Source organism: Zootermopsis nevadensis, unplaced genomic scaffold (assembly GCF_977971745.1).
Source record: "Zootermopsis nevadensis isolate Lab colony 2312 unplaced genomic scaffold, Znev_1.0 Znev_ptg000020l, whole genome shotgun sequence".
Lineage (NCBI taxonomy): Eukaryota > Metazoa > Arthropoda > Insecta > Blattodea > Termopsidae > Zootermopsis > Zootermopsis nevadensis.
This window is the reverse complement of record NW_028259152.1, coordinates 1,872,301-1,894,431: the sequence shown is the minus strand read 5'-3', so window position 1 is coordinate 1,894,431 and position 22,131 is coordinate 1,872,301. Positions and strand designations below refer to the sequence as shown.

The following is a 22,131-nucleotide window of genomic DNA, read 5'->3' as shown; positions in this document are numbered from 1 at the left end:
TAATTAAATGAGGAAGTTGAGTATGGATGTTAACGTGGCTTGTTTCATTGTACTGTCGTAGTAATTATTCTTAAGTAACTGAAGAAATTTCAATTAAAGTCAATCTCAGGGTCAAATCTTGATCCCACACATCCCTAAAATGGAACGGATTGGCGAAGGTCCATAATGCGTAGTTTGAACGGCTGAAATTCTACAGAATATTTCAGCAATAAAATGCCTTAAAAGTTATTTGTTACTTTTATAAATACTTTCACATGTTTCACATACACATGAAGATATTACGTGTCTCCGAAAATGTTATGATGAATTTTAAACAATAATTCAGCAATTCATGGTAAAGAACTCTCACTCTGGAATAATTGCTAATATAATGCAAGACCATATCTTTACATAGCTCTTATAATTCATCATTCAGAATGTCGTACCACTCGATGGCATCATTTATTGTTGTATCTTTGTCAATACAATAGGTCAATAACTTTATATGTGAAAATCGAGTACGAAATTATGAAACTTGCTGTCTCTGACGATTCCTGTATCCGTACACTTGTGTACTGTACAGCCTATGCGCGCAGCAGGGGTCAAGTATGAGGGAAGATTGTTTCATATATGGGGTTTAAGGCGAGGGTGAAATGGAGCTAGTACGATTGGGGTGAAAAGGATAAATCCTACATATCTTCACTTATAGACCTATATTACGGTACAAGCTGACTGTGTAGTATGTCTTCTAGTTGGGGCATGTGAACCAGGCTCGTAAGATGGGGGAATATGTTGAGGAAATGGCTCGTAATATATCGGAGGCTCTGCACTTCTCAGCCTGTGGAGCAGTTTCTAAAGTTTCATGCAAAGAGACATTTAATTTCTTACACGAGCAAGGACACAGACAGTTGATATCAGCGTTACGTCTCAAGACGTCTATAACTGGTATAAAGGAACATTTTACCAGAAACCAGAACACCACAGTTAACCTAAAATCTATCATATTTGTTTGCGTAATGTCTTACAAAGAACATGCAGTAATGGCACGCTTTTAACGGCTTCATTATAGCCGAAAAAGAAGTTTGGAAAAGTCTTATGAGAAGAAGAGATAGGATGGTGGGACACATTCTGAGGCATCCAGGATTGGTTAATTTGGTAATGGAAGGAACAGTTGAAGGGAAGAATTGTAGGGGGAGACAAAGATTGGAATATGTGACGCAGATTTTTGAGGATGTGGAAATGAAGAGATTGGCGCAAGATAGGCGAAAATGTAGGACCGCATCAAAGAATTCGGTAGACTTATGACAAACAAACAAAAACGAATTAAAATGTGTACTGTAATTAATGTTAAACTGGACTTTGTGTCAGGTTATAAAGATGAAGTCAGTCGAGCTAGTTCGCAGATAACGATGGGTTTCAATTCACATAAACGTGAGTGTGCATTACCTGAGTTGAAGTCTTGCTGGTGCGTGTGCACCGGGTGTTGGTTGTCGTTCACCTCCGCGCTCTTGTTGCTGTAGAACGCCGTGTCTTCGTTCTCTAGAAGTTCTTCTTTGATGGGGAGGAAGTGATGGTGATGGTGATGGTCATCACAATTCTGATCGCCGGGTGCGGGTGGTTGGGGGTGAGTATGAGGGTGATAGCCGTCTCCCCCAGGCCCTGCGTGCAAACTCCCAGGTTCTGTGTCGCTGCAGCTGTCGTTGAGGAAGGACGCCGTTCCAGGCGGACCTGTGACGTGACGCAAATCAAGTACAATATGTCAAGTATCGCGTTTCCTCAGTCAGAATTAATATGGTACCATCAGTAACACTGTAACTTAGGCTAAAGGTTCTGAACATTTCCCAGTCCTTAGAACGCATTCACATCGTTACATATCGACTAGCGAGCAACACGATTATAAATTATGAGAATTTATCGAAACCTTATTGCAATTTTAAAATTATTATTGTTGTAAACTGGACCATTTATTACTGAATGTGACAAAAGAAGTCATTAGTGATGTATTTGACACTGTTTGTGTAAGTAATTTTTCAATATCTGGCTCAATTTCTGTTGATATTCGCATCTATTACTTCAAGTGTTCATCAGTTAGACGCGCCGTAGTTTTTGAATTTACATTCTTAAATAAGCTGAACATTTGTTCACAGTGGAAGTTACTGCCAAATACTGACACCAACAAAACATATTCTGTTAGGTAACTATGTTTCATTACACACGACGACATAATATTAAAAAGAATGTTTTGTGCCCTTGAGTGGCTGGTTGAGTTCTCCGTCTTACGCCAGTCGGCCTGCCCCGTCTCTACTATTTAGACTGGTCCTCCAACCATTTCTTGGCTCATCTTATGCTTCTTCTTTCTGGCGCCTTATATGGAATTCGGTCTAGATTTATCCTTAGAAAATGTTTCAAGGAATAGAACTTATAGTCGCCATTTGTTTCAACAATAATCTATTTGTTTATTTTTATTTCGTGTTCTGTCCGACGACAGGTCCATATGAACAGGATCCTTCCATCCTTTTCTCGGACTGGGACCTGTTCATATACGTTCTTGGCAGATGATCCAGAAGTGGTTTGCCATTGCCTTCTTCTGTGTGTGAATGGAGTAATTGTTGGGATGCCACGGAGAAACCGGGGTAGCCCCCGGAGGAAAACTCCGTGTTGCCTAGACCACGACCTTGCCCAACACAAGTTATAAATTCGGGCACCGCCGGGAATCGAACGAGACCCCAGGATTACAAGGCCAGCGTTCTAACCACTAGACCACCGTGGCTATATAATCTATTTGTTACGACAACTTATTGTTTTCATCCTCGTTATGTTTGTGATCGTAAAATGTGTAAATTAGTCGATATTTTCAGTGTTTTTTTTTCTGCATCTTCGATTAATTTCGTTCGCCGAGTCGTCATGACCCATCCAGATACCATTGTTTTAAAATCCGAGAACAGTATTTCTTACGCTTCTTAAGATCTGTTTTATTTTACGGAAAGGCTAGTCCATGCATACCTGAATGTACACAAAGGCGATACCCAGAGCTAAACGTTACACTCAAAGAAGCAGTCGTTTCAAAATACTTCCCAGTTCGCTGAAATGACTGCCACGTTTTCAATACACGTAGCACAGGAAATGCATTCGGGGAAATATCATTCTAAATTCTGCGAAAGAGTTTTCTCCTTTCGAGGTTAGTTCATATTTCAAGCTTTTGTCGTAGAGACGTTTCGTTCGGCCATTTTGTGAGAAGAGACTGTCTGGTCTGTTGTTAAGAACAGCAGCATGGCCGGAAATCTTTGGGAATTGCTCAAACAGCGGGACGAAGAGGGAGAAAGTTGTGGTGCGGGTTGCCTGCACTGTATGCTGTGCGTGAGGTCTAGTGAGGCAGGCGGGATCACGCTGGAAGTGGAGTAAAGGCAGGCAGTTTCGCTGGAGTAGAGATGAGCGGGCGAGCTGGCAAGATTCGGTTGCTGTGGTAACGCTCCTCCCATCTATTCCCAGCATCCCAACCTTCCTGCTGCTTGCCTGACTTCCTGACTGCTAACCTTAAAGTATAGGATGTTCATCAAAGAGATAGCAATGAATTTAGTATTCGATGCCAAGTAAGAGTACGCGTTGGTTTGTGTCTAGGTTACGTTTTGAATCCTGGTCTCTCCGTACACGACTGATGATACTAAAAGCTGTAATTCTATAGCTCTTCTAGGTTTTATCTGCAGCTATTTACCTTTTAAATGGCCAACAAATATTACCAATTGCAGATTTCAGAAATCTACACGGAATCTTTAAGCTAATTATAATCTTCCATTTAACATTTAGACCTAAGCGGAAGGAAATACAAAGACGATGGAGAAGCTATATCATGAGGTGTTTCGTAATTTGTATTCTTCGCAGATTATTATTATCAGGGTCATCAAATCAAGGATGGAGAGATGGACAGAATATGTAGCAGTCATGGGAGAGATTAGACATGCATGAAAAATTGTATTTTGAAAGTCTGAATAGAAGAGCCTGCTAGGAAGACACTGACTCAACTACGGGGATAATATTAGAATAGGATACGAGCGTGTAAAGATGATTTATCTGGATCAGATTAAGGGCTAATAGATTCCATAAATGTTTTAATTATTTTTTAATACGAAAATTATCGATCGGTAAAGTACTCTGTTTATATTTTATTATTTGCCAACATATCTGAACTCCCAGCATCATCGCTACATCGCATCCAGTAGTCTCTTGCTTCAGTACCAATTCAGTGGTTGGCAAGCAGCAAGCGAAATAAGACGCAGATGGGGTAGGGGATACCGGCTTAAGGACAGAGGAATCTGTCCTTCTTATAGATTATCGAACAAGCGTGGTCGGAATGGAGAAGTTCCCCGTCTAAGCCCGCGGTCTTAGACCGAACGCTTTGTATAAAATGTACGTAGAGGGTGGAGAGGCGAGTAACTCTTGGCCGATGTCCGCTGCTGGAATCATGGACGGCTGGAAGAGACAGATTCCATTTAGATTCCAGCTACTGCTGAGTCCTGTGCACGTGGCACGTTGAGAAATTCTAGTCTCTGACCAGTAGAGGGATTGTGACGGGCGCTTGTTTGTTGAACACCAGGTCTGCGAATTCGAGATAGATTCCTGGCCGAACGTCGCAGGTTCCAATTTCGATTGAGGGACAGATGGGGTTTCTCGACAATTCCAGGGAAACTATGATTAATTTAAAATAGGATATGGCCAAAGACGGCTGTATTCTGGGTTGTAGCGTCGTGTAGTCTGATACAAGTTTGTCAAAGTTTCATTGCCGTGATGATGGAGGCAGCAGGTACCTCTGAAACGCTAAAATAATTCTGCCAGACTACACCCCACATATGTCAAGTGTAATGTCGGTAACTGGGACGCTTACTTTACACCGGTATTGAATCACTTAAAAGAAGTGCAGAGATTCTACACACAGCTTTACAATAGCCAAAATAATTACAGTGAAATCTGTTAACCATTGTCAGAAACCAGTAGAGAATTACAAGACTATAATATAAACTGATTTCTTACTTTGTTCTTCTTCTTTGACCTTTGTTTTCTGGCCTTTGTCATCACTACATTCGTCTTCTTTGATGTTCTTGTTTTCTTGTCTTGCTTTCTTCTGGATTTTCTTCATTTTCGCTCTTTGATTTTGGAACCAAACCTGGCAAATATCGGAAAGGACAAGTAAATAAATAGTTAGATGTCAACCCTCTGTTGTAATTTCTATGTCTGTCAACGTGTGTGCACTGTATTCAATACATACCGTTCAACATACCGAATGTAACCAAAAAATCCAATTAAAAAGGCAAGTCATGGATATTTATCGGCATTCGATAATCCACTGTTAAATCTGCGGTTAAGCCGCCTGTGACAGTTGCAACATATTATGCTGCGTCTTTACGAACTCTCGGCAATTCGTAAGACATAAACTTTAATACATTTGTTCTTCATTTCACTGCCATATTCATGCTTATGTTTAGAGGAGCTCGTCTTTATAAATAATGTATTACGGATTATCACTTTTGAGAAAAAGAAAACAGAAATACATGTAATCTTCCAGCATTAGAGAAATGCTAAGATTTGGTGTCTGGTTTTGTAATCGTTAGTCTGTATCAGACAGCTTCATAATTTTCGAATTAGCTACATTAGTCTTATAAATTCGGATAAGTGAACATGGATGCTTATTCTGCGTAGAAATTATATTTTATTTACCTCCATTCTTTATAATCTACACATAGCTTTGCTCTCACTACCTCAAAATTATTTTTGTTTAGGACACATATTTTACATTGTCACAATTGTTTTACATTAAAAAATTATAGTAATTGTTAAAAGAAGATAGTCCTGTGTATATATATATATATTGAACAGTTGAGAACGATAGCTTAAATTACGTCAGAGTTTTACAAAAGCTGCAGAGTCAGAATAATAATATAAGACAAACGATATGTTAATAAAAAGATGATTGAATCACTGTAGATTGTTTTAGTTTAATTTAAAGCTGGTCTGTATACAAGAATTATGCAAAACTAAATATTTCATAACATTATTTTACCCTGTTCTATCCTTTTTAAAGTTTCTTCAGGACAACATTTTCCGTATTCACCAGTTTCCACCCTATTGCTTTCTAATTAATTCATGGAAGTTCTAATGTTGCGAATGTAACAATTTTCATATGAATGCGGAAAAAGTAACCTACATAAAAATCAAATATCACTTTCCTACAGGAAGGAATTTGGGATTTTTTTATCCGTCATTTTTAAAATGGGTAGTCTATATGCATCACTGGCAAAGTATTTGTCTCTGCGTGTATCTGTGTCAAATTATCTTCTGATACCTGAACTTTCTAGACTCAAAATATATAATTTACATCAGATTATAAAAGGTATATCCAGACATATTAATTTTGTGTTTTGAAGTATGAAAGAATATTAATTACAGTGAATACTGGTAAGTAATTAGATAAACTTGCTTGAAAGAAGACAACTTGCCGAATAAACAGACTTCATTTTGAATAATGTAGCCTGTTGCATCTTCTAAGTATCTTAAAAATATGTGTACTTAATTTAATTTCGTGCTAGATTTATAAATAGTATTCTATTACACGTATTGTAGATTGATATTAAATACTCACAGTTTAAAATACTGCTACCTCGTAAGTTACAGTCTAACGAATTATAAGAGCCAAATTTATAGCACCAATTCAAATATTTGTCTATCCGTTGTGAAGCGACCTTTGATTTGTATGAATCAAATCAGTCAGTCAGAATTTTCATTAGAATTTAAGCGTGAACCACAATTTAATATAGAACCCATTCCACTTTGACCTGCTGTCCTTCCGAGGAACCGGTGTGTGCAATATTGGTTCACGGAATGTTTGATCAAGCTGCAGTAAGCAATGGACCACCGCGGAGGTTGTATGATGTGACCCACGTATATCCTCCGGCTGTCTCCAGAACATTCCCTCGCTCGGTGTGCAGTACACTCAGTTTCACGTATACAAGTTACCCTACGCACTTAATGTACAGGGGTAGAGACTTTCTAGTTTTGGGATTCGTCGTTTATGAGAATGTACCATATTAAACGTGTGCTCACTCTGAAGATTGCAGTCTTCTGGGTTACTGCGCCGTGTAGTCTGGTAGACGTTCATCGACGTTTCAGATGTCTTTGCTGCCTCCTTTATCAGGGCGAGGGCAATCGCCCTTGTGATGGAGGCAGCAAGGACCTCTGAAACGTCTGTGAACGTCTACCAGACTACACGGCGCAACAACCCAGAACACAGAAATCTTCAGACTCACCGTCGTAAAAACCTCAAATGACACACAGATAGTTCGTGTTACATACGGTTAGGAGAATCTTTTAATTATTTTTGCGTGAGTAACGTATCGGCGGACGGAGGTTGTCACACAACATCACGAGCATACCACCCTTTCCATGTGTCGTTCCGATAGTCGATAAGCCTGGCAGCACGTCAGCGCACACCAGATACAGTCGGCAGCAAGCAAGCACACATACCACAGAAGCTAGTGCCGCAGGCCCTCATGCGAAATGTCATTGTACGGGAAAAATCCACGAGATGTACTGCGATAAGTTTTATTGGAACCAACTACCAGGTACGCAAGGGCCCCACGTCGAAATAATCAAATGATGTCTACAACTTCTGTATGTAAATAGAACAGATGATGATGATGTTCTTCTGGGTTTTTGCGCCGTGTAGACTCGCAGTAGATTCCAACGTTTCGGAGAAACATACTGTCTTCATCATCAGGGCTGAAGTGTTGATGTTGGAATGAGGAAGAATTTATATACGGTTAGACAAGGGAAAGGCTGAGGGAGTGTTCACTCCTACATCTACCGGAGAGGCTACATGACGTCAAACACCCAGAAGAACGCCATCCTCACCGCTGTAACAACCCTAGAGCTCATACTTAACACATATTAAATATTACAGGTAGCTTTAATTGTAATTCTGAACGTTTTACATTAAAATATTTTGGTGAACGCTATTGAAAAACAATAAGTTGGAGGGTGTTCAGCCTTATCTGCGTTTTCCTTTGTAGACATGTCGACTGACATAAAATTAGAATATAAATATGGAGACTAACTCGATCATTAAAATTAAGTAGAACTGTGGACTGCAACACCTCGATATTAAGCTGACAATGACTTATGGAAAAATAACTCAGGTCTTTGAAGCTGAATCTCCTCTAAATAATATATAAGAATGTATAAGAATTCAGTCCGTACCACAAAGAAAACACTACACTATTACAAAGGCCAACTGGTTAATGCTGTTTAAGGAAATCATGTCTGTTTTCACTTAGAATCGTAGGACACCCTTGAATACTTTCAGTTATTAAGATTCATAGTTACTATATACTATATTTTAAACAATTAATGTTGTTGTTGTTGACAATGTGTTGAAATCTAATCTGAATTTTTTCTCAATTGTTGCTTGGACTTTTGGACACAAATATCAGTTTATTAAATAAATGGGTGTCTTCTGCGTTATCGCGTCGGATGGTCTGGTAGAAGTTTACCGAGGTTTCAGAGGTGATTGCTACCTCCATCGTCAGGTCCATGGCTTAGAAAACAGCTATCTTCAACATTAAATTTTGTTGTATCGGAATATGAGTTAGGACTGATGATGAATCTTAAATAAGAATCTGTGATGAGATGCTCCTAATTTTAAGCGTACAACGTGAGTATTGAATACCCCACCAAAAACACTCAGTTTCTAGAGTTGAAGTACATCCCTTGGACATACATAGGTAATAAGGTAAATGGCTGACCTCGGTTACTAAGTAGAAACAGTTTTGTGGCTCCTGCGAATATGCAATTTCGTGTTGTCATTTGGAAACAAGCCCTTCCCTGTTCTGTACGATTCGCAGGAAAACAAGCAATGCAGAGTCTGTGTGGATGTGGGTGTTTGTATGCTGTGTATACAAGCTGCAAAACATGTTTGAATCACCAACTGCCTGCAATCAATTTAGGTAAACATCCAACATGAACCCCCTTCCCCCCCCCACCAACTGGTTTTGGTCTATTCAGTGTTGATACGCTTCAATAGATCTCACTAAAACCTGATGAATTTGCCGGATTGGTTGTTGCGATCATGATGTCGGATCAGCTTGGTGGTCTTTGTAGTGCACTCTTGCATAGGTTTAGCACGCGATGACCCAACCTGATCATGTAGTTGTGTTTATTAGGAGCACCTCCACCCCATATCCCAGTTTATTTACCGCAGGGATGTAAAGTTTATGTTACCCTAATTCAACAGATCTCCCTCCTAACTTCAATTGCTTTGTTCGATTCATTTGTCAATGCGTGTTGAAACGTTAGTTGTTCTCAGTTAATGAGGGGGTGGTTATGGCTTAATTCGGGTTTTGAGTTTGTTTTGAGGTTCCGAATTTCTTATGCACTTGGATAACGACCCTGTCCTGTGGCAGACTGAGATAAGTGAGTTACATAACAAATAGTTTTTTCAAGTTTTTTTACGAACGTGCTACCAGCAGCAAGAATATTTTCTCGGGCTGTCAGCCGTGTCATTTGATTAAAAACCATCGACGTTTCAGGGAGACGGTCCGAGAAAATGTTAACAATGTTAGTCGCAGTGAAAGTATTAGAGCATACAGTATTATTAAGACATCTCAAAAACACTTGAATTTACATATACGAGATAGAGCATAGAATATTCTAATGAGAAACGAAAGCTGTATTACTCGTATTGCATTTTTGTATTTCAGTACAGATATCTCCGGAATTAAAAATATTTATTTATTTATTTATTATTAACTGCAAGAGGGTTTATACCCTGTGGCAGTGGTGCTACAATAAGACACAACAAAAACAATAAGACACAACAAAACAATAAGACACAACAAAACAATAAGACACAACAAAACAATAGGACACAACAAAACAAAAGACACAACAAAACAATAAGACACAACAAAACAATCAGACACAACAAAACAACACGCATCACACAAAATAACACACCAAACTCAAAATAAAACAACTCGTAAGATTACAAAACCATAGGGCACAAGTATTTAAACACAACAGATATCCTAAAGTAGATAACTTAAAAATTAATACCAACTAGACATAAGACCGTAAAAATAATGAATTACATACGTCATCAACTGATGCATTACTTTACTTATTTTACATTACATACAATTACTTTTATAGCTATAGGTAAGGGGACACATCTTGAAGATGTTACATACGAAGATAGACTGCATTAATTTGGATCAGGTTACGGCATAGTGGCTAGCTCTTGGGACTATGGTAACGAGCCACCGGGTTCCATAAAAGACAAGGAATTTCTCGACCATCTGAGCGACTATCAGCTCATTAATAAGGATTCTGCTCAACAAAGTTAAAAAATTTGTGAAAGTAGTCATAACATACATTCCGCTAAAGATAAATTCTCATCGAAAAGCTTCAAATTGGAACGTAGGGCAGAGCACTGGCGACTAAAATTGGCACTGAGGCAGGTTTTTCCCCTGAGTCAATATTCCAGCAATGTACCATTCAACTTCAGCCCTCCCCCAGGGTGTGCTTTAGGCCCCATCAGTCAGCCCGTTTTCACAGCCAACTCCCCAATTAGTACTGTATCTGTGAAGTAAAACTAGGATGAACTGACTGTTAAAGTGATTCTTCGAATTAAAAAAATTATGTAGAATCGTTGACTAACCATATACACTGATGAACATTTCTTTGTCCATCTAAAAAGCGTAATAAGTTTATCTGCAGTTCTTTATTATCTCTTATGATCCCTGAATCGATATTTTTATAAATGTGACACTAACCTCTATGTTATTTTAGAATAAATTTACTCATTAAATCAGTGCGAAGGAACGTATAGAACCTGTGTTCTAACACAAAATTGAAAAGTCACATATTTATATATTTCTTCGCAGTACAACCAATAGGTTTCCGATCTCAGGATTCTTGGACAAATTTTGTGTTTCGCGGAAGATGACGGTTGTTGTATGGCCGATCTAAAGTAATCCACGGAGTTAAGTAGGCTACCAGAAGTTTACCTGCACGATCCGAACGCTGAGGCCAGTCTCCTTGGCCAGAGCTTCTCTCACTTTCCGACAGGGCTTCGGGCTTATTTCGAACGAGGCCTTGAAGGCACGGCGTTGCTGTGTCGTCAGGATAGTTCGCGGCCTTTTCGGACCTCGCCGACCGTCCTGAGCTCTGGCGGCCGGCACCAGATCGTCACACGTATATTCGCCTACAACATTCAAGGGAAACAGACGACGTAATCAATAAATTCATTTATGACGACGTTCGATAATTAAAGCAATTCGTGTTGGACCATAAGTAATTATGTTACAAACCAAACTTTCTGGGAATAATTTTATCACATTGGGGAGGGAGACATGTCTTATGTTTTACTGATTAAACTGTATATGTGTGTGTATATATGTATGTATAAACAGAATTTTGCTGGTTAGTGTTCTGATATTTTAAAATATTTTAAACCACCATTTAAAGTTGACCAGCTTCATAAGTAGCCTCCATAACCAATGCAATCGAACAAGCGTCGTTAAAGAATCATTCGCGATGTTCTTACCAATCTATCACAATTCTTCCTTGGTTTGTTTATGTAAATTTATTTTATAACGCGAAGTAATCAATTTGTCATATGTTATGATCAACCTTATATGTAGACCTGTAAGGAAGCCAGCCTAGATTTTCCGAAGTCTAGACGCAAAATCGTGACTTACCTGCATCTTGTGTTCGGGACCAGCACTATTCTCTGTCCCACAATGTTTGATGCATGAAGCAAACTGCTTGAAGGGAGTTTGTGGGACGATTATAACAGAAGCATTTCTATGCCTCTCACAATAACAACTGCACAGGCGCCTTTCAGCTTAACAACTTTTTATTGCACAAAGACGAAAATATAAACAAACACGTACTTATCTGTTGTTAAAGAAATTTGCTATGAGTATTAATAGTCTGTACATTTAGAAATAAATATTTTAAAATATTCTCTCAAATATAGGGATTCACGCCAATATTTGGAACCCATCGGTTTCATTTATTTGAGCGATGTTTTAACTCCTGTCAGTTTCACAAACATGTTATTCCAGCCTGAAAGTGCATATCGAAAAGGATATCTCGAAATTAGTGACTGACTATGAGTTAATTGCTATAAGCTCGTCGCCAGATATTTTTTTATTGCTGTCGAATTAAGTTCGTGTAAACCCGGGCAAATAGCATTGCGCAAGGAGACTCTTCCGAGATGTTACACAGTGTAATCTGGCAGATATTAACCGACGTTTCTGTGGAGCTTACTGCCTATAAAATCAGAATAAAGAGTCACCCTGATAATGGAGGCAGAAAACGTCGGTCTACCAGACTACAGTGTGAAGGATTCCAGAAGAAAGCCATAGACGCCGTTATCGTCATGGGGACCTGAAATCTCAGCACGTGGACTCATGTTTCCATATAACATAATATTTAGCAACGCGTGTGTTACTGGCCGGGGGGGGGGAAGCAGGGGTAAATGTTTACTCCATTTTTCAAACATCGTGAGATTAAGAGTTACTACGAGCATGCCAGGTGTCTACCTTGGGCGTACCCCTGCAGCATTTCCACCTCCTTCTCGTAGTCCGGAAGACAGAAAAGCTGGCCCTGCTTGATGACGAACTCGCTGCCTTTCGTAAGTCGAACTCCGCACACCACACACACGAAGCACGTGACATGGAACACACTGTCCAGAGCTCGCATCACATACTCAGTGGGACCAATACGCTCCGAACATCCCAGGCACTTTTTCACGTACATTCTGGAAAACCAAAAAGCTGGTGACACACTGTGAATATAGTAATAAGGAAATTATTTTTGTATCAAAGTTATATTTATTAATTCTTATGTTTCGTTGAGTGAGGATGTCAGGGGGATATACTGTGTAGTATTTTCATCATTCAGAACAAAACAGCAAAGTGGTTTCTGGGTTCTTCTTGACAAATATATATTATACAGTGCGTGTTCCACAATAGAAAACCAATATATGAAATAAAATAAAATTTGAGACTTCAGGTTGCTCGCTGTCTGTACTGCTTGAAATTAACCTGCTGTAAAGATGGCTATCTTCTGGGTTATTTCGCCGTGTAGGTCCTTGCTGCTTCCATAATCAGGGCGATCGCCCTGGTGATGAAGCCAACAAGGACCTGTAAAACATCGGTAAATTTCTACCAGACGACACGGCATAACAACCCAGAAGACAGCCATCTTCAAACTTACCGCCGTGAACACCTCAAATCCTACGTAACCTGGTGTAATTTATATTCGTTCTTTACCGGCTGTTGTGAACACTGGTATGAATAATCGGACTGCAAACAGACGGGGAATCCATTCACACAAAGTACATGAAAAGATTCATAATGATGAATTTTGGCCATCCATTAGTTTAGAAACCCAGTTGTAAGTTTTGATTATGTTTAACGGACAAGACTGAATAGATATTTCCTCTCTCTTCTTGTGTTTCACCTGAAAACGGAGGCAGACACAGAATTCGAGAAGCTGTAGACCTAATATCTGACTCAGTCAATTAATAATGTCCGTGAAGTACTCTTATGTTATAGTATTAACCTAATATGGATTAAAAATATCGCGTGGATGCAATCGCTAACTGGAATTTTATTTGAGTTTCTCACGGTGGTAAAGATGTCGATGTTAGTACAGAGCCACGTGGACTTGTAGGCATATACCAACGTCTCGGAGGTTTAAATACGGAGGTAATATGTCCCTCTGAAACGTTAATGTCTACTTACAAATCCATTCGACACTACAACGTTAGCTGCAGAGACATAGGATTTACATTTGTTTGACATGTTGCTCGCTTCTGCTACGTAGTATCGATCAATCAAAGGAGTGGAAGACGTGTTGGCGGGTGTTGAATATATAGGGATAACATTTTCCCCTTTCACCCTGCTGATATCGAGGTAGCGTAGCTATGGCGATTTCTGTAAACGGTTGGCCGATGTAGTAACTACTAACTGGTTCCTTCCTTGACGTAACATATATGCGTGCGATCAATACTACTGTTTGAGGAACGCAGTTTGAGGCTTGCTTCTGCGACTTGTACTCATTTGGGAATAACAATAGAAGTTTTAATAATAACAATAGACGTTGTAAACATGTGCGTTTTGAAATCTCGCCCGTTATTAAATTTTCACTTTGCAACAGTTTAATTGTAAGAATGTCATCATTTCTTGAGCATGTGATCTAATATCGATTTAATATTATCTCGTAATTCAAAGTTGCAAGGTAAAAAAATTAATGTTATTTCCCAAAATGCGCTAAACCTAAAAATTAAATCTGTAACCATTCAATGAGTTCTGAGGTTTTAAGGGCGGTGAGAGTTCATATTCTGTTCTTTTGTGCAGTGTTATCGCGAAGTCACATTTCGAAGGAACATACTGCCTTTATAATCAGACTCTAACCTGTCTATGGGTCTCATAACCCAATAGACCTTAGTCTGAACAGTCACTAGACACACAAATGTAACGTCAAAGAACTGATTCAACGAAGATGACTGTCTTCTGGGTTGTTGCACTGTGTAATTTGGTATTAATAATTTGTAATACATTAAATACGTAAGTACCATAAAGTAAAGTATATATACCTTATTATTAATAGTCCAAGGTGTTCCAACCCTAGATTGTCATCTACAGTGGCATTTCTTAATTGAATTTAAGCCGTGCAAATTTCATGATAACGTTCCTTACTTTTCTCATTAACGATGTAATCTGTGTAGTGTAGTCATTTGTGTTTATTCAACAACTTAGCCTGTACATCTTTCTGTGCAACGTAATAAAAGAACGTCCACAAATATCAGTAACACTAATAAGTTAGTCATTCACAGTGAAAATGCGTTATATCAATTCAGATTAGTAGCCGATATAACTGTAATTAATTTAGATTGTAAAATAAATGCAATGTGTGATAGGACAGAATGATGAAGCGAAGATATATTCTACAGACCAGTGGCCCATTATAATACAGTCCTCTTTATTAATATTTTAGAAAAACAAAGTGGTGTTTAAAGGCCACTGCATAGCATTTAACCTACATATACCTGAAGACGGAAGATAATTTAGTGTTAAAAATTTTCTATAAAGCAGTCGTTACAGTATGTAATTTCTTTATCCATCCATTATCAATATGAAATGTTTCTACTCTGTTATCTAATGCTCTTTATTAAAATGGTGGATGTGAGAATGCAAGGATAAGCAGCAAACAGTTGAGAGTAAAGGTACAATTTGGCTGCACGCGACAGAGACAAGCGACCGAGGCAGGCGACAGAGACGGGAGACGGACACATCGCAGCTTGTCGCCACACACTTTTGAGGTGACGACCGAGACATGCGGCAAAGTGTTTGTTTCCTTTGTTTTGTTGAGACATACGTGCACATATTCTGTTAAAAATGAGTACAAAAATGCTTCTAAAAAGGTTAATCGAAGAATAAGAAGAAAATGATGTGTTGCTGTGTTATTTGTTGCGAAAGAAACAAAGAAAACCTATGAGTTCAATATTCAAAACCAGTGGTCGGTTTTCTGCTACTAATTCTACCAATTGCTAATCTTGGTCACCAGTAAATTTAATTTCTGCCATTATTTTACTCAACAACACACGTGCTGCCTGAGCCCGTCGCGAGACACTACTGGTCCGAGAGCGGTCTCCTGTGCTTTGTCTCTGTCGCCTGTCTTTGTCTCGCGCTCGTAATTGTACTTCATACGACAGGAAGCGACCAGTCTCGGTCTCGTAACTCTGTCGCCTGCCTCGGTCGCTTGTCTCTGTCGCGTGCAGCCAAATTGTACCTTAAGAGTGATTTGATGCATTGTAAATCCCAAATGTTGTTAACGAGGATCAAACTGGAAACCGAGAGGCATATTTTAACTAAGGTTAGTGCAAGTCCGTGCGAAATGTTGCGGGAGCTAAAAGTGTGAGATCGTGCATTCGAATCCCGCTTGGCGGAACTAGTTTTGTCTGGTATTCTAAAAGTTCTATAGCATCTCTTAACAAAGACCTTGAAAGATTTTGTTGCAGAAGAGGCCTTAGGTCAAATTTTCTGAGGGTCCAGAGAAGAAGCTTGATTTTCTTACGTGATATATCAACATAGCTCCTTTTTGCTGTCAACTAAAAAGTGGTCTTAAATAAACTAAGAATATCATAAACCCTCACATCAAAATTGTTACCACCGACGCCAGAAATCGAATGAGTCTGTATATTTATTTAGTGAACAAGTAATCCCGCCATCTGACCGTTTTTAATTATTGTGACTCACATCTAGTGGTTGGTATACAGCAGTATTATCACAGCGAAAATTCACTATCATTGGCAGAATGCTGAATAGGGACTGGGTTATCAATAAATCTTGTGTAATAAAAACCATGTGCCTATATTTGCTGTACGTTTGTCACGACCAGAAAGTGTCAACGTTAAACACTGTGAGCCCCGTCCAGTGATAAGAAACATTTAATTTGTTTGACTGTGTATCAGTTAGCAGCAGCCTTCAGATCGCTGCCCTCAAGCACGAACTTTCACAAGTCTTTTACGCAAATATTTTACTATTTTCCTCAGACTCGGACACGGCCGGATCATTTCTTCCCATGTTACTACAACCTGAAGTGGGCGGGGTATATAGATAGTTTGACAGAAATGAGAGATGCAAATAAAATTTTAGTTGGAAAACCCGAAAGGGGTGTGATCACTTGGAAGTCTGATTTGAGGTTTTCACAGCGGTGAGGATAATGATAAACTTATTCTGGGTTTTGACGGTTATCACTTTGTTGATGGTGACAGCAAGGACCTCTGAAACGTCGGCAAAATTCTACCGGACTATACGGCTCAACAAACCAGAAGACAGCCATCTTAAACTCTTGTACTTTTAAGTACTTTCTGCCTTTCCTATGTATGTTTTTTCTCTTCTTTTCCTGCTATCTAATTGTCTCTGCTTTCTGTGTTCGGTGCTCACGGATCTGTGTGATATTGGAATCTTGTGTAAACACACTATATCTCCCCAGGGCTCTGTCGGGCGCAGGGTCAGACCGGAGTCTGTAAGCTTCGCGGTCAGAACGGCTCTTGGGTAAACATTGCTCCTCGCAGCCAACCCAGCGGGGGGCAAACATAAAAGCAGAGATAGATGGACATTGCTGAAGAGGGACAGAGAAAAAATCTCGAATTGAAGCTTCCAAAATCTCTTCTGATCAAGTTTTCAGACTCCTGGTTTCCTTTATGCTTTCTTCTTATACCCTCTGGCTTTGATCAATACGAACTTGTAGCAGAAATCTTCCCTTCTTTGACGGGACGAGGTTTGCATTTCAATATGTGCTTCAGACGCTGACCCGTCTTTGTGTAGGCGTGTCAGTTTTGTTGAGAGTTGAATGACCGGCGTGTGGCAAGAGGATTCTGACGGAACTTTCTAAATATGACACAGCTTTGATTCGAATTTTGTCGTGAGTTTTAAGCCGTAGTATTGCATATCGATACTTCTGATACTACAAATAAAATACAGCATGGATCTATTTCGTCATTGCTATTGCAAACTCATATCAGTTCGTATAGATCAGTGGTATTCAATCCTTTTTGTTCGCGTACCCCCAGATATAATTTCTCTTCAACTTTTTACCCCCAAAGTTGTTGGTGTATAATTCAAGTTATATATATTATATAATCTACATCTAAAATAAATTAAATAAATTACATTACTGATTATTCAGTGTTTATAATAAAATTATATATATGTTTTTTAAATTTCACGTACACCCTAAGATGTCTTCGGGAACCCCGGGTTGAATACCACTGGTATAGACGATGTGGTATCGCACGTGGTGTAATAGTATGTGAAGGTGAACAAGTCCTATGATACTAAGCATTAAGCGATTATCGACATAAGCATCTTAATGACATGTGTACATAATGACAAACCTGTAGGGGCCCAAAAAGAATCCGGGAATTTCTTGACTGGGTGAGCGACTATTAGCTTTTCAATAACGATTCCACTTTATGGCGATCGTCTTATTTAAAGATTGTGTTGCTATTTATTGATTAACTCTTCTGTTTAATAGATATGACTAGTGCACGTGCCTTCTTTGTTCAATGTAAAATTATTTTCATGTGCTAAGAGCGTACCAGTTATTTGTAAATAAGATTATTGTGACTTCAGTTACGTCAGAAGCTTAATTGTTAATCAGCCATCAACAGAACTTCAGTATCCTTTAAGTTTATGCGTGATTTCGTGTCTTTTGATTTTCAATGTAGGAATAACTTACAGACCCAATTAAAGCAGACTGACCTACTAACATTCGTATTTATTTCTGGTTTATTCAGATTTTAGCGTCGTAAAAAATGTGTTCTGTTGCGTGAATTAATTGATGTATTAATAACATTTTGGTAAGCTTTACATGTCGCTAATATAAAATTTTTTCTCTCATTCCAAGCGGACAGAGTAGATGAAGAACGTTTGATAACGCGGCGCTATGGATAATATTTGGACCTAAGGGGGAAGAATATCGAAATTAGAAGCTTCATTCGTTGTATTCTTTATGGGATATCAACAAGATGATCAAATCAAGGATAATTGCTAGTGAATGTCGGACTAATATTAGCGAAGAGAAATGCATGCTCAATTTTTGTAGGAAAAATTGATGAAAAAGCAAGAGAAACGTTGGTGTATACGGGAGGAAGCTATCAAAATGTATCTTGGAGAAATTGTGTGTGAGAATGTGGATTGGCTTAATCTGGCCCCGGTCAAGAACAAGATACCAATGGTAGGCTCGTGTGATGTAATTCGGTTGAATGTTTAATCTAGCTTAGTGGCTGTTAGCTTTTCAAGGACTCTGTTGTATGAAGTTTTTTGTAACAATTAGAAACGAAGGACAACGTCTTAGTTTGACTGGTGACAGTGTGAAAGTTTCATTTGCAGATGACATTTCATTTCTCTGATAATCGTGGGTTGTTATCAGAGGATCGGGTTATTATAACTAATTTGTTTTTGTGATTATTGAATGATGAATGAATTTTATGTTTTTTTGGTGTTACTCACCAACTAATAATTTAACAAAGTTAAGTGCCGAACTGCGATACAGGAATCCTATGAAATTAATAATTAAAATCCTTGGAACATTTTAATACACGGGTCCCTGACACATATTCCAGATGTTATTAAAAACTATCATGTTGTCTCATTAAGATACACTCACGAATTACCATGGAATATTTCTGAACATAAAAACAATTTTATAATAAAATTCTGTAATTACAGGGCTAATTTATCTGCATCCCGTCCACTAACTTGAATCTCAAACGGTTTCGTTGGCCCAGTAATATCAAAATTTAACGTACGGTCCACTAGCGTAGTTATTGGGAGATCAAAACATCAAAGAGTAAAGTGTACATGTATATTCCCCACCTCCCCCGTCAACAACAACCCTCTTGGTAAAAATACGTTCTCCCTCTTCAATAAAATAAACCACGGCACGCGTTTCTGACCCCACCTCCAGCACCCCTCATCACGTATACCGTCAACCGCCCCTCAGGAACATATTACACTTCTGTGACTTGGTAGCAACCAAGGCACCGACAAACAATATACTGCAACCTCAGCTGAAAGTCAGCACCTGTGACATCACTGAAAAAAAAAAGTAGGGGAAGTAAGAGGGAGTGTCCCATCATCCCCTCTCCAGTATCACGCGCGTGATGTCCACAAAGAGACTGGATCGAGTCTGACTTTTTTTTAAACGTCCCAACATTAACGCAGAGGCTTTTTAGAGGGCACAGGAGTTCTGGGGGTGAGAGTAACCGTACAAAATAGTACAGTGAAAAGGGGGGGGGTTCAAACTTTGTACCCCACACCGCAACACGTATCCACTATTCAGAAGCCCTTTGTGATCTGACTACTATATGTGTTTGGGAGCGACTACAATATATGGACTCTTGTGTGCGCATACACGTGTGGTCTAGCTCTCAAATGACACGGCAAATAATGTATTAATATATTCCAAGCACAACAGCAGCAGTGGTATTTATATCCATTTATTATCCATTAGAGTCCTTCCTCACCCTACTCATTCTTATCCGGCCGTAATAAAATTAATAGTTTTGAAGCCTGAATTTTATTTACATCCACGACTTACAGCTGAAGCGGAGATGTCTCGTTAGGTGGAGAAAGAAGGGAACAGAGTTAGCTGCTCATGTAAAAGGCATGAGAAACGATAAACAGTAGCAACAAGGAAGCCCATTAATGAGGCCTTAAATAAATAAAAGCAAATCTTGAAGAGACGAGCAGAAAAGAATGGTGGAGGGAATATTTGCAATGTAAGAGAAAATTAAAGAATACGAAATGCAAATGTAACGCTGAAATAACGTAAGAAGGAGTTTATAAACTCATTTCCAAGTCTAAGTTACAGATCAAGGATTTACAAAATGTTCATATATCCAAATTCGTGGATCTCCAAGGTTAGAAAATGTTAACATTAACATTCGTAGGAAGAAAATATCAAGGATGGGCTTGGAAATTTCTGGGGCTGTATGTCTATAAAGCAGTTTTAATGTTATAGGATTTGAGACTTTCGAGGCGAGTACAATCAATAAAATCTTCTCGGGCAATCAGCTGGTTAACTGGTTACCTTAGTAAACCGACGTTTTGGGAACATACTCTGTCCCCATCTTCAGTTAACCAGTTAACGCGGCTGATTGCCCGAGAAGGTTTTATTGTTCAGTTTTAGTGTCTTTCCTATCATTAGCACCGCTTTCAAATTTTGTCAGCTGAAACAAATCGAAGTAACTAAGTGTGTTATACTGTGTCGCTTTTGCCTCTATAACTAGATTAGGAAACCTGATTCTCTTTGTAGGGTATCCTTAATAGAATTTTTTTTGCAGTTTTGGCTAGTATTTCGTCTTAGACCTTTAATTTTAAACATATAAACATGTAATGTACATGTAGGTCCTAAATTTTCTCAGACAAAAGTCCTGTGCCAAAGTCACTTCTGTAGTACCGGAAAATTACCTTGAAATACATGCGAAATTTGGCACACCAAAATATGCCGATGCTCCTTATTAAAACAGTCATATCATGACACTGAATTATGGTTATCGCTCTTCCGGGTTTAACGCCGTGAGTATTTCATCCCTGAAGATGGAGGCAGTATGTTCCCCCGAAACATCGAATGCATCTCACCTTCCTTGATTTCACGATTGTAAGAATAACAGCATAAATCACAAAGTTTCTTGTTATAATTTATCCTACATTCTCTACGTACTTCATCGCCTTTAGTATCAAGTATTTTGTTTTCAAACACTTGCATTTTACATAATTTTCTCAACGAGAGACCATAAATATCTTGATGGAAGCCTTTACAAATGTGAATAATACGAAAGAAATAGTTATCTTAGGCAGCACTTGAAAGGCTTAATCGAAAATTGAACCAATTAAAAACTCTATGTACTCTATGAAAGCTTCGTGTGGGAATGCAGGGTTGTTAATTTTTCTTAAGCATTTAGTAGTCTCTGTGGGATTTCAGGTTCTCATCGCTGCCAGTACGAAGAACACTGTCTTTTGGGATATTGCGCCGTCTGGTATCATAGAAATTTACCGCAGTTTTGGAGGCGCTTACTGCCTCCATCGTTAGGGCGACGTCTCGGGAGTTGGCTCTGAAGCCTTCTTCAAGAAACTTTGATTGTCCTAACAGGTTATTTGTTATTTTAAGGTTAATGGGCTGTAGTTTGGGCCGAACGTAGGACCTCGTGTAACAGATCTTTTTCAGGTGGTTTTCGACTGCTTACTATTCATCAGCGTTATTTAGTACACTCACAAAAGAAATTGAATAATATGCTAGTAAATTATCCTAAATAACAAAGAGAATGTTTAAGGTACTGATTAAAACACCCTTATTGAAAAGCCTAACAAAGCAGCACATAATTAATATCATTTAATACCATTATTTAACTAAGGAATATAATCCGGTTTATTGTACGGGAAATACTAATTTTAAAGAATAATTACCAATCAACATATATATTTGAAAGAGATAGTAAGAGAAATGTGTTATTTTTTAATTGCTTATTTTAGGATGCTGCCAATAGTTCAGACTAATTTATAGGCCTATAGGAATAAATGATAG

At 38.7% G+C, this 22,131-nt stretch overlaps 1 protein-coding gene across 1 annotated transcript in view; it reads right to left on the bottom strand.

Annotated features, from left to right (window-relative positions):
* LOC110827293 (LIM homeobox transcription factor 1-beta.1) overlaps positions 1-22,131 on the bottom strand; it is a 40,188-nt gene that overhangs the window by 5,544 nt on the left and 12,513 nt on the right. The window contains exons 3-6 of the mRNA XM_022058829.2: positions 12,573-12,790; positions 11,031-11,227; positions 5,005-5,137; positions 1,426-1,707 (exon numbers count right to left, since the gene is read on the bottom strand). Coding sequence (XP_021914521.1) covers positions 1,426-1,707; positions 5,005-5,137; positions 11,031-11,227; positions 12,573-12,790 — 830 coding nt within the window. The remainder of the gene's footprint in view (positions 1-1,425; positions 1,708-5,004; positions 5,138-11,030; positions 11,228-12,572; positions 12,791-22,131) is intronic.